Consider the following 13,664-nt stretch of genomic DNA (forward strand, 5'->3'; position numbering starts at 1 on the left):
TGTTGGTAATGGGTTGTTTGTAAATATTAAATAGCCATCCTATACTTTAATTGAATTTTCACATGTTTAATGTAAATTATGGAAAAATTGTTCATCTTCCGTTTGTTTGTTATTACAGAAACAATGACATGGGAACCTCTCATTTACTCAACTCTTGGTACTTTCTTCTTTAGTGCTTCCAAAATTTCCCCTTGGAATTGGTACCTTTACCATTTTTCCAGGTTTTAGAAGTCTCTACTTTGCTGTTTATCTTGAGAATTTATGCCTGAAGTCATGTTACCTGTTTTGCCACATTTTCAAAGTTTCAGATTAGTATCCAATTGTTAAGTTTTGTCTTAGTTTCACCTTTGAAATGTTGGTAATGGGTTGTTTGTAAATATTAAATAGCCATCCTATACTTTAATTGAATTTTCACATGTTTAATGTAAATTATGGAAAAATTGTTCATCTTCCGTTTGTTTGTTATTACAGAAACAATGACATGGGAACCTCTCATTTACTCAACTCTTGGTACTTTCTTCTTTAGTGCTTCCAAAATTTCCCCTTGGAATTGGTACCTTTACCATTTTTCCAGGTTTTAGAAGTCTCTACTTTGCTGTTTATCTTGAGAATTTATGCCTGAAGTCATGTTACCTGTTTTGCCACATTTTCAAAGTTTCAGATTAGTATCCAATTGTTAAGTTTTGTCTTAGTTTCACCTTTGAAATGTTGGTAATGGGTTGTTTGTAAATATTAAATAGCCATCCTATACTTTAATTGAATTTTCACATGTTTAATGTAAATTATGGAAAAATTGTTCATCTTCCGTTTGTTTGTTATTACAGAAACAATGACATGGGAACCTCTCATTTACTCAACTCTTGGTACTTTCTTCTTTAGTGCTTCCAAAATTTCCCCTTGGAATTGGTACCTTTACCATTTTTCCAGGTTTTAGAAGTCTCTACTTTGCTGTTTATCTTGAGAATTTATGCCTGAAGTCATGTTACCTGTTTTGTCACATTTTCAAAGTTTCAGATTAGTATCCAATTGTTGGTAATGGGTTGTTTGTAAATATTAAATAGCCATCCTATACTTTAATTGAATTTTCACATGTTTAACGTAAATTATGGAAAAATTGTTCATCTTCCGTTTGTTTTTTATTACAGAAACAATGACATGGGAACCTTTGGCCATGGAAGTTTTTGAGGATGCTTTGCCCAGAGCTAGAGCAGGCCACTGTGCTGTGGCTATCAACACCCGTCTCTACATTTGGAGTGGTCGAGATGGCTACAGGAAAGCTTGGAATAACCAGGTTTGACTTTTTGTCTTTATGGTCTACCTAAGTTTCATATGAGGACACCGGTTTTAGTTTTGTTTCAAACAATGATTGATTAAAAACATAGGTTGTTCACTTAAATCTGTAAGTTCCTTGTCCTGTGCCAGCCCCATCTGTCCATGATGTTCACTATTGCAGAAATGAGATGTGTGCAGAGTATGATAGATCCAGCACCTTTTTCTGCTTTCAGTGTGTCTATGCACATGTCTATACTTTTTTGATAGACTTATGATTGAAGTCATCGGGCATGCAATTGCTTTATATTTATGGTATTGCCTGAAAGTGTAAACAAGAAAAATGTTTTTCGTGGTAATTCCTAACACCTTGTTTCACTGCTTTTTATTTATACAAATTCATTTTATCTTTGTCAAAACAGGTTTGCTTCAAGGATCTCTGGTTCCTTGAGACAGGTGAGTTTTTCATTGGAAGTAAATATATGATTGAAATTTGTGTTTAAAAAAGGATTCTGAATGTAATAAGTGGAAATAATTTCGTCTAGTCATTTGATGTGAATGACTTTATTGTTAGTTCTGTATGTATTTGGTTGAAACAGTTGTATGGAAGTTAGTATTATATTAGAGGATTGGGAGAAATAATTGTTTCTTTTTTCAGTGGCATGAGAGAGAACAAAACATATTCATGAAAGTCTTCTGTAAATTTGTATCACTTAGAGTGTCAAATGAGGGTCCGACCAGAAAGAGATAGGCTTGTTTCTTATGGCTTTTGTTTATTGAAAGCCCGCAATTGTTTACTGAGTGAGCCAGTTGCTAAGTTAAAGCTGAGGTTTACTGGGTTTTTTATTCTTTTGGATTTCTTTTTAGTTCTCGCAGAATAACACCCATGTATGTACACACACAAATGATTCCTCTCATGACCTCCCCCTCCTCTTTCTTCACCTTGTCAACAGAAAAGCCACCAGCCCCTTCCAGGGTCCAGCTGGTGCGCGCCAGCACAAACACACTGGAGGTGTCATGGGGCTCGGTGCCCACTGCGGACGCCTACCTGCTCCAGCTGCAGAAGTACGACCTGCCCCCGTCCACCTCAGCGGCCACCAGCACCACCTCGGCTGCTGCCACCACCCCCGCCATCACGGCTGCCCCGGCCACCCCCACCACACCCACCCCCGCCCCCGTCACTCCTACAGCAGCCGTCACACAGACCAGGCCCCAGTTCCAAGTGACTGGACAGCCTGGCATTGTCCGCACACCCACGGCCGGTATGTGCTGTCATTTTTTTAAACGTTCATTTTGTGTGTGTGTGGTTTTATGGGGGGGTTTTTCCTGTCATCGTCTTCATGTCAATTTTCATCTACAGTTGTAAGATATGAAGTTCTTACACTAAAAGTTGCATAGCTGCCAACCAGTGGGTAAAAAATGTATTAATACATTTATGAGGGTCTGAGTGTGTAAGTACGTTTTTGTGGAGGAAACTACATATTTTGTTTCCAGTATTGCTCCTCACTGACTTTTCAATGCTGACAAAAAATTATAGCTTTCAAAACAGGATTTGTGAATGCCCACGGTCGGTTGGAGAGATCCGTTGCTGCAGGTGCATTTTGAATAGCTTTAATTTATTAAATGCAGAAAAGTGTGTGTAAAGTCGGGGGGGGGGGGAGATTACTTGTCTAATGCCCACCATCTTGACTCGTGATATAGGTGGGGTGTGGGGATTGTTTAAGAAAGTTGGGAGCTATGAAGTTGTGACTAAAGAATTTTAACTCAGTAGAGGTCTTGTGTTCTTCAAATGTGTGATTGTGTATATTGTGTTACTTGCTGTGTCTTTCTTTCTTTCTTTTTAAAAATGAAATATTTATTTCCATTACCTCACAGCAAGTTTTTCTGAAAAAAATGTACACTTACTACTGAGTGATGTTCTATTCACATAGCACTTACTTCATGTAAACTTACTCCTTTTTGTTTGAATCTGGCTGTCTCATAATGAACTTGCTGTGTCTAGATCACCCATTACCACTAGCATATATATTTTTACGTAGATTTTTCTTTTCTTTTATTGACTGCACTCCAGATCTGTAGTTGGAGCTGTTTTGTAATTTGTTTGTGTGACGCTGGAGTAGTACTTTGTGTACACTCATGTGGACACTGAATATTTAATTTCCCTTTTTTAAAACTTTTATTACATCCCCTAATTCTTATAATTTACTGCTGTTGGTTTATGGAATGAGTCCTTCAAAGGTTAAAACTGCTATAGGGAAGCTTGCCGTCAAGAATTAAGTATTCAGACTTTACATAATTCACCATTTTGATCATTTAGTAAGTGTGCGCCTGTGATTGGATGAGAATTACTGTTTTGTAGCAGAAGAGGAATGGGATAGCGCTCTGGAGCAAATGAAAAGGAAATTAAATGTTCATCTTAAATCGCTTTTTGCCGCTTTCAAAACCACACCTTGATACACATTAGACGGATTAACTTCACACTTCTTCGTGGCTCTCCCCTACCCCCCTCCCACTATTCACTGTCCGATTTCCCCGCCGCCCAGGCCTGCCCATTCGCACCCTGACCACTGTGGTCTCCCCCCTGCCCATGACCCTCGGCCAGTCTCCACAGACCATCAAAGGTAGCAGTATATGCCTTTCTACGTCGCTCTTGCATTCTGCGTGCACGCCTGCGACTAGAAATGTTACTCACTCTCGCATGGCTTTCGCAGCTCAACAGGTCTTTTTTTTTAATGTTGTGTTGGAACTTATTTTTGTGTTCCCATTTTTATTGGCTTTATTCTTGGTTGGGCTCCCCCTTGAAATATCTTGTAAGTTTGGCTTATTTTAAACCTATTTATTGGGATGGTGTGTGGTGATATTGATCCTTCCCCCCACCACCCCTATTGATGCTCATAACTTGTAAGTGATGATGAATTCAGTTCTTCACTTACTGCACGAAGGTCTTAATGTATTTTCCTGATTATTTTTTTTATTATGTAGGTATCTGGTTTAATTCGCATTATGGACTTTATTTTTAAAAGGTTTCCATGGAGCATCGTTTTAAAAATTCCTCTTATTTCTTTCCTCCTGCCCCACCCTTTTTTTATTGAAGCATGAATACTGATACATTGGCCGGCTTTCGATAAAATGTTGATAAATAGTAAGCAACATTTCCTCTTACCCACAGAAGCAGCAGGCTCTTAATTTCTGTTACTGTCTAAAACAGCTGAGGAACATGGCAAAGTTATACCTCAATAGGAGCCTATGAAATCACCATAAAGCCAATGCTCCAACAGTATGTAGGAGAATCTCAATGTATGGCTATGATGTAGTAGTTAGTATGTCATGGTCTTGCAGATGTTTCAACACAATAAATTCACTCACAGAATTAGAAAACCATATCACAAAGATGAGTTTTGATAGGAACTATGAATTTACTCTTTGTCATGAAGGAGGATTAACACTTTGCCGTCACATTTTGGGGAAAATCCAAAGAAACTGGGTGGTAAATATCGCCAATCTGCGAGATGAGGCCGCAAAAAAATTAAGCATAATAATTTTCGTATTCAAGAAAAAAAAAATTAAGCCCTTGCTTAGCAGATGTGTGCCTGTTTTAATTATGCCCAGTCATGCAATGATCTATCAGGCTTTTGCTGTTAAGGCTGCTTCTTTTTTTTTTTAAAGCTCAGTAAACCTTTTTTTAATTTAATTTTTGTTTACTTTTGTTGGTTGAGATTGTCATCTTATCATCCTAACCCAACATTTGGAGGTTCTTTTTGAGCAGGGTTTGTATTTTTTGTGGCTAACTTTTACCCCTGTTATTGTTTGCCTTCCTCTTTGGTCTGGTTTTGTCCTATTCTATTTACTTTTACAGTATTTTGGTAGTCATCACACACTGATAGAGTGTATGGAACAGAGCCAAAGCTATCATGTATTTATTCTTTATTTGGAGCAAACAAAATTGTTTGTTCTCCTGCAGTTCCTTTTTAATCATTTCTAAAGAAAGCAACACTTGTGCTTCTAACTCGTGTAACATGAATATGATAAACTAATAACAGCTGTGGCTGTGCCGTGTGGCAGACCTAGATTATGGAGACAGTTTTTAAAAATGACTTATATAATGCATGTTTAAAAATCAGTGGAGTTGGTCCATATTTCAGATTCAAAATGACCCCTGGACTCATTATTTGTGTCATGGTTTAAGAAGAGTACGACCAACACAAACAGAATAAGTGTTGTGGGTGTATCCATACATCTGCTGGTATATTTTAGGTCTTTATTCGATAAATGAAGCTTGGTTGGGGTTTGCGAAGAGTGTAAGGTTGATTTCTTTCTCAAAGATGTGTTATTTCAGCAAAGCCATCTTAATCATTCTGACTTTGTTGAAAAAGCAGAGTAGGGAAGGAGAGTCTTGAGTAATCTTCTGTCGGTAAATATAAATAGAAAATTCAAAAAAAATTATTTTTTGTCTGTCAACACTGCTCAATGTTTCGCCTCATAAACTCTCCTAGTTAGTTTTTTTAGTTTTAGTAAAGAGTTTTACAGCACTTGCAATGCAATAAGGTCATATAAGTGCTGAAGATTAGAGGTGTTACAAGAGAGTAACAACAAACGTAGAAAAGAAGGAGGAGAGATAAGGAGGATAGATGTTTAAGAGGAAAGAAGGAGCAAACCACACCAGAGCACCCGCCAACCACCCACATAAACTCTCCTCAAGGAGCAACTGGGAGTAAACCTGAAGGCAGCACTGTATATATATCATAGTCATTCCGTCTTTGGTGATATCTGAGGAGAATTGTTTTTGCAATATTTCGGGTCTTGATTTTTGTGTGTGCCAGGAGGTTCTTGTAGTTTGGCACAAAGGACAAAGATTCATTTTAAAACTGAGACACACAACTTTGGTGCATACGAAATGCTTTCATAGCGGTAGTCTCATAAGCCCTGAAGTTTATTTAGGGATGTATATCAGAGATCAATCGACAAAGGCATCTACATGTTTGTATCCCTCTGTGTGCTCCACAATGCCTCTTTTACTTTGTTGTTTTATTTGCTTTTAGATTGAGTACTCAAAAAAAGGGGTGTTGTTATTTTTTCTTGAAAAGACATTGAGCCGCAGCCCTGCTGAATGTATAACCACTGTAATAACTTACCTGTTGTACTAACAGTTTCAATTTTGGCATGTTGATGGTTTGGTCATTAGTACACTTGATCATATATATATGGTAGCCTTCATTCAAATCATGAGGGAGTTGGTTCTGAAAATCTTTGTCTGGAGCGATAATATCAAATGTGCGAGAAATGCTGATTTGTTTTTACGTTTTCCGTCTAAATGTTTTTGTTTTACATCTATTTGTCTTGTATGAGCTGATATGATTAATGTGTGTGTCTTGTCTGCTAGATAGAGATCTTGCTTTGTACCTTAGAAGCTAGTTCTTTTTACTTGTTTCAAAGTAATGGTTATACATAATGGTCTCTCTGGTCAGTGTGATAACGACCAAGGTGTAAGATTTATTTCCAAATCAAAACTTTGATTCTATGTTCATTCAGTCTGCGTTTTCTTTCTTTCTTTCTTCCTTTTTTCTTCAGTTAAAAGACATTGAATCCACAATAAAATTGTTGGTTTTTCCTTTACCTTTTCATCCTCTCTCATCTATCTCTTAAAACAAACTTTTTGTGGATTTAGCGTCTTAAATAAATTAGCTATACGTGCTAAAAATCAAAGGTCCGAGTTGTTTCTCTCTAGGTTAATTTTTCTTATGTGTCCTGTAAGGACTATATTTGTTTGAAAGTTAAAAAGTTTTTTGACGTGCGCAGAGTGTATGTGTGCCAGTACATTTTCCTGATTGTCGGGTCTCTTCTTTTTTTTCTTTCTAATATTGTTGGAATGTTTTGATTTCCTTACAGCAGTGAGCTAATTCGCTGACATTCCACTCTAGCTCGGTTCTCCTTCCTCAATTATCTTGGTTGTTTGTCTAACCAAGAGATGTTTTGTTTCTTAGTGACGACAGCACCTCGCATCCGCGCTCCGATGACCATCACTCCCGTGTCCAACACCATCCGCGTTGCCACCCCACAGCTCCCCACCATCAGCCAGGGTGTTCAGAGGGCTGGAGCAGTTGTTGCCACAGTGAGTCCACCTTGTTTTGTGGTCCTTGTGTTGTGCCCTTGGATGGGAATTCTTTGGGGGGGGGGGGAGGGTTCTGGTTGATCAGAGGAGTGTTCTTATGCCATGTTCGCTGTGGAGGCACAGAAATTATTCTCAAATACTGAGGAAGCGGCATTTATAGGATAATAGGAGCAGCTTCAGATTCTGAGATGTGTTTCTAAAGATAAAAGAGAAGGAATAGTTAATTTGTTTGTTCAGTTATGTTTTTATAAGTATTGTCATGGGTATAGGTTGGTTTAGTTTTGAAGGGATGGGTGGGTTCATACAGTTTTCAAGCGAAGACTTTAACTCTTTCTGGACGTGCTGTGAGTCCACACCCCTTGCGGACGTATCGCTGATATATCGGCTGTGATAGGGTGCCTCAGTATTGTTTCGTTTTAACAAGGTCCGTCATTTATAATTACTTTTTGTTGCTATTTAAAAACTCGGAAAAGATTTAGGAAACAAAAACATCTAGTTTCACTTTGCCAAAGCGTGGGTTTAGGGAAAAATGAATGGATTAGTTCTTGCGGTCTTGCATCAACAAAACGGTGTAAGCGGACTCAGTATAACTTTCATAAATCAAACAAAAATTAGAATATATTGCTTTCAAATAAAAGGCTGCGCATTCAGAAATTTATGGATTATGCTCTTGGCCTGTATATGAAAAGATAGCTATGCTGATTTGCTTTCACATGTTTGGTAAATGTAATTTTTTGTGTCAAATTTTATTTTTCTCATCACCATCGCCATTTCTAACCCTTCTAATTCATACTTATGTTTAAAATTAATCCTTACTTTATAGTGGGATGTATTCCTCATTCAATGTCCTTTAATTTGATATGTTATATGTTACATTTGGGTTATGGTTATGCTTCTATGAAGTTATTTTGTACGCCACCTGCATAGCCAAATCGAGCAATCGGTTAATTATGTCTAGACCCCCAAAAAACTGTGTTGAAAGCGTTAACAAAGATCACTTTCCACAGACTTCTGGCAGTATGTCTGGCATAGCCGCCCTGGCTGCTGCAGCGGCTGCAACTCAGAAGATCCCCGGTACTCCAGCCAGCGCCACGACAACACCAGCATCTGGCATCAAAGTTGTCACACCGACAATTGTTACACCAGGTGGCATGAAGGTGACTCCTGTTGCTGGGAAACTGCCAGGTAAGGCCTCTCATTATAGATCATTTCTTCTTGTAGTATGTCTGAGCAAAGAGAGAGCTAAAAAGTAATTCTACCAAGGGTTTGTGGACCTTGTGATTTTATTGTGGATGCAAAGGTCCCATATCGCATAATGTAGCAATGCCAATCGCCCGCTGCGCTTTGGGCCGGAAATCGGCCTCCGGGCGAGGGGTATTTTTTTGGGCCCCTCGGAATCAGAAGTGACTCTCTTCTAAGTATAGTTACGGGGAAACTCCTGGACGAAAATAAATGAAACTCGGCAACCAACCAGAGGAAAGGTTAAACTAACGACATGCCAGCGTACAATCCCGAACGATTACTAGAACCGGAGATATTGCCGTGTTTGTGCGAATTTCCTCTGCGGTTCGAAAACTAAGCGGAGCTGTGGGTTGATCGCCGACCACACAAGCGCCCCACATGTCTTCTTTATTGCTGTAAAATTTCAGATCTCTGGGTTTAGTAGATTTTCCGTACCAACTTAAAATTACCACCCATCCATTGATAAAACACTAGATCTAGAAACTTGATCGCGCTTTCCAAACGCGAGGTGCCGGCATGCAAGAGGCGCGTGATCGCTAGGCGGCATGTGATTGGCTGCCTATAACCAAATGGGTCACCGATGACTACATCGCGGGTTTTCCCGATAGCGCTTTACTGAGTTTTAGAAGGGGTGATCGCGTCGTGGTAAAAACGATGTCACGCAATTCAACAAATTTTACGCAAATATCAGTCTTTAAGATCCAAAGTAATGAAGACATCGAAAAAGTGATAGCAGAACTAGATTCGGCACTAAAAAATCACATGGAGATGCCAAGTTTCATTCATATGCTCCAATTCATTACTGACTTATGAACAGTTTTTCCTCAAAATACATCAAAACATGTCCCACATTTTGGCGATTTTTTCCTATATGAAGGTCCTCCAACATTTTGCAAACAAAAATCCCAATAACTTTTTTATTTATCAATGGATTTTTAAAATTTAAAAACCATAGTTCTTAGAATTTACTCTATTTTCATTTAAGCCCATTTTTAAGCATTTTGGATGAAAATTTAATTTTTCATTGTCATTGCTACATAATGTAGACCTGCATGTTTGCCGACAATCGTCTGAAATCCGACAATCGCGACCCCGACCCGCGAACCGGCCGATGCCATCGCTAGGCCCACCTGTGTTAGTCAATGTTCGAAGTACGAGGCCTGGCCGTGTGCCAGCGACCCCTTTTTCTCCCGTCGGCTTTGTCGGCACTTTCGTTTTCGTGTCGACCGCCGACGCGCGCACCGCCGACTGCCGACGTCGGCGTTTCCGACATAATTGTCGGAACCTGAGTAGAAATACGAATACGAAAAAGTACGACGACTTAAATTATCTACTTTCAGTTTCTTGCTCGAGCGGCCATTTTGAATTTCGTTTGTTTACTGATTGTTCAGATCATGTGGATTCTTTCAAGTCCGACTCACTTGTTCTACTCTAGATCTAGATCGAGATTTAGATCTATATAGATCATTATGGATCTCAATGGAGGATTCATATTCCAATTCTATTGTGTCAAACCATATTATAGGTTGTGCTGTAATATTAATGTTGGTAAAACGCATTTTATCAGGTGCGTGAATTATTTACTTAGAATTAGAACAAAGATATCTAGAGATCTAGAAATCTAGATCTAGACTAAATCTAGATCTAGACCCCTAGACTCAACTGAATCCCTCTCTTCGGAATCGGATGCGGATTTCTCGTTCAAGGTCTAGATTCTAGATCTATTCCTATTCACTTGTTCTACTAGATCTAGATCTATATGGAGGATTCATAGATCTTTATCCAATTCTATTGAATTGTATCAAACTCTAGCAATGTAGGCCATATTATTTTTATTATTATAAATGCTCCTTGTTTGTTTTGGAGTGTGCTTATTTCTTTCTTTTTTTGTTGTTGACTTGTGCTGGCCTTTTTACATGAGGGCCGTTGCAGGTTCTTTTTTGGGTTAGGCCTAGGAGTAGGCAGATAGGGTTTGGGTTAGGGTTAGGTCTCTTCTTTATTGTGTTTGTTCGGGTGGTTGCTCGTTACTCGGAAATCCTTCCTTTTATGACACCCACAATTTAAAAGCTCTAAAGTTAATATGGGGGGGGGGGGGGTTGCGCAAAATTTTCAGACAATCTGGTTGAGGCTCACATGCAGGTCTAATAATGAAAGATGAGTAAAGCTAGTATTATCTAATTAAACCTTGTGAAGAGCAAAAGCTCAGCTGCTTCTAAACCAGTGACAACACCAACACTGAACAATGATCAGTATCATGGAAGTTTATGGATTTTTTTGTATTTTAGTGTTAAGGAGACCAATATATATAGTTTCTTTAGTTTAGTAGAGTTTTTCGGCACTTACAACACAATAAGGTCATATAAGTGCCAAAGATTAGAAGTGTTACTAGAGCGTAACAAACACAAAAAAGGAGGAGAGATAAGGACGATGGATGTCTGATAGGAAAGAAGCAGACCACACCAGAACACCCGCCAACCACCCGCATATAGTGACCTTGCTGTCTTCTGTCACCAGGTAGCACCTTGGCCCCTGGCACACAGACCGTGAGAGTGGCCCCAACAGGCGCCACCATCCTCAAGACGCCTGGCTCGGCCACAAACATCGCTGGCAAGCAGATCATCACCGTCCACAAAGCTGGAAACACCGGCTCCAGCCAGTCGCAGATAGTGACGCTGGTGAAGACCACACAGGGCATGGCTATGGCCAGTGTGAGTGTTGTGCTCTTGTCTTTGCTTTCTGTGTTATGGGGTTTTCTTATTTTTTGTTTCTGTTATTGATTGGGGGGGGGGGGGGCATCGAGAACAGATGTTGTGTGTTGGGGGGGGGGGGGGGGTTAGAATAGAGTGAAATGTGAAAAATTGTTCTATACTTGACATGTCTTGCTTTATTCAAATTCAAAAGTTTTCGGGGTGCTTTTTGGTTTGTTTGTTTTTTTATTCTGATCTTTTTCATCATGTGTGATATATTCTGTCTTTCAAGTTAAGACAAGAATATGTATGGGAAATGTTTATGCAGTCTTTCCCTTTGTAAGAAAAGAAAACTTGAAATTATAAAAGGCGTTTCACTGAGAAAGAGAGAGATATTCTAGCTTTATCCGTTGTGCCAACAGCCCAAGAACCCCCTGCCACAAGGGGCTACCATCGTCAAGCTGGTCACCACACAGGCGGGAGGGATCAGCAAGCCGGCCACAGTTCTGTCCACTCAGTCCAGCTCGGGACAGACACCCACCATCCTGGGCATCAGCAGTGTCCAGCCAAATGTAAGGCTTTGTCGTCTCTTGACTTGTGCAAACATTGTTGCAGTGATATTTATGTATTTATTTATTTGTTTGGTGTGTATCATCGTTGTAGGATCTTGGGGGTGGGGGGGTCTTTTTGTTTTTAAACAATAAATGTACACAAAGAGATGGCTATCATCTTTGCGATAAGTGGGTTTTTGCCGGGGATAACATTATTTCTGTTTGTTTGTCTATGAGATTTACGCTGGACAAGAAATTACAAGTATACTGTTACATGTGCCACTGGTGCTAGGAATATAAAGAAATAAACATTTTGAACTTTAGGTTTGAGCATGCTGTTAATAGTTTGTTGTTTCTTCCAGTCGAGTCCCGGACAGAAGACGCTGACCACCATGATCAGAACTATCCCAACCTCCATGCTGTCCATGGCAAAGAGCGGTAATCAGGCCATCAATGCCGCAGGAGTGACCACCACACAAGTCGGCACCAAGACTATTGTTATCGCAGGTGAGAGTTTTTTCTTGGTTGTCACAGAGAAATCAAGGACATAAGCTTTACATTCGGGTCTTCTTGACCAGTTTCTTGTTTAGTCTACTCTATTTACATCTTGTTCTGTCTGTTTTGCCGTCTTCCTTGTCTGTTTTCCAGTGAAACATGGTTAAGTTTTGCCAGCCTACTATAAACCGCAAAGGAACTCTTATTATAATATTTATAGCATCTGCGCTTGTTGACCCTTCTCTTTAGTTTAGGTTGTAGCTGATAAATCTTTGCATCTTTAGGTTAGTGGCATTCAAACTCAGCATTTAAGATAATGGCGCTCTTTTGTTTTTAGCTCAACAATGTTTGTTGATCTCTTTGTTTCAGCCCCCAAGGGCAGCACGGGCAGCCTGAATCAGCCCACCAAGATCATCACAAGTGTGCCCAAGCTGGCGGGCCAGTCTGGTAATACACAGTTCATCGTGGTCAGCCCCCAGAGTGTGGCGGGAGCTGTGGCAGCAGGTCAGTGCTAGGAAATTAACAACCTCGTCTTGCTCTTTTTATTTTGTACCTCAGCCTTTTCTTACTGTTTGTGAACTATATTTCTCTCTGGTGTTTTTGTTTTTCTTACTTTTTTCATACCTTAAATGACTGTTATTGTGTGGATGTGCCTCTCTTTAAACAAACAACTAACGTGTGAAAGTGTTGGATGAAGAATACAACTTGTACTGTATAGCCGTGTCTGAAGCGTGTTGTTTCCGGCTCTAACTCCCGTTTCTTCGTTGTCCTCCTCACAGGCAACAAGCCAGCTCAGGTGTCGGCCATCTCATCCGGAGGGAACATCATCTCTCAGGCTGGCAAACCCGTCATCACAGTCATTTCTGGAGGTAAGGATGGGAGTGTTGACTCCTAGGTTTTGGTAGTTGGGAGGTGTTCTGAAGAGTTCTTGCCTCTTTCGTTGTGGTACATTTTTATGGATGTGTGATCCTTATTGTGAAGCCTGGCTGAACTCTCTTAACTCTACAATGACAATTAAGCTTTGTTGATATATCTCAGGGTGACATTTTACCTAAAATATCTATAGTTTGGATATATTCTGGAATTGTATTAGTGCCCAGTCCCAGGTGTACATTAGGGGAAGACTAAGAATGATAAAACAAAAGAATTTAGACATTCATGGTTCTATTAAGGGGGGGGGGGGGGCGCTACACCCCCAAAATCAAAACTCAGCTCAAAATCATGGAATTTGAGTTGTAGGCATTTTTAGCTTCCTCAGCTTCTCCTACAACTATTTCATGGCATAAGAACCCCCAAAAACCATATTTTTTC

The 13,664-nt window shown here is 39.7% G+C and overlaps 1 protein-coding gene across 8 annotated transcripts in view; it reads left to right on the top strand.

The window, feature by feature from the left end:
• Positions 1-13,664, top strand: part of LOC101851486 (host cell factor 1) — a 38,060-nt gene that overhangs the window by 4,798 nt on the left and 19,598 nt on the right. For 7 of the 8 annotated variants that reach the window (XM_013080300.2, XM_013080301.2, XM_035968758.1 and 4 more), the window contains exons 6-16: positions 1,146-1,291; positions 1,692-1,725; positions 2,223-2,531; positions 3,813-3,890; positions 7,251-7,378; positions 8,386-8,563; positions 11,135-11,328; positions 11,730-11,879; positions 12,221-12,365; positions 12,723-12,857; positions 13,133-13,222. In XM_013080300.2, coding sequence (XP_012935754.1) covers positions 1,146-1,291; positions 1,692-1,725; positions 2,223-2,531; positions 3,813-3,890; positions 7,251-7,378; positions 8,386-8,563; positions 11,135-11,328; positions 11,730-11,879; positions 12,221-12,365; positions 12,723-12,857; positions 13,133-13,222 — 1,587 coding nt within the window. The remainder of the gene's footprint in view (positions 1-1,145; positions 1,292-1,691; positions 1,726-2,222; positions 2,532-3,812; positions 3,891-7,250; positions 7,379-8,385; positions 8,564-11,134; positions 11,329-11,729; positions 11,880-12,220; positions 12,366-12,722; positions 12,858-13,132; positions 13,223-13,664) is intronic. The other variant, XM_013080302.2, reaches the window with a different exon arrangement.

Source organism: Aplysia californica, unplaced genomic scaffold (assembly GCF_000002075.1).
Source record: "Aplysia californica isolate F4 #8 unplaced genomic scaffold, AplCal3.0 scaffold00080, whole genome shotgun sequence".
NCBI classification, from domain to species: domain Eukaryota; kingdom Metazoa; phylum Mollusca; class Gastropoda; order Aplysiida; family Aplysiidae; genus Aplysia; species Aplysia californica.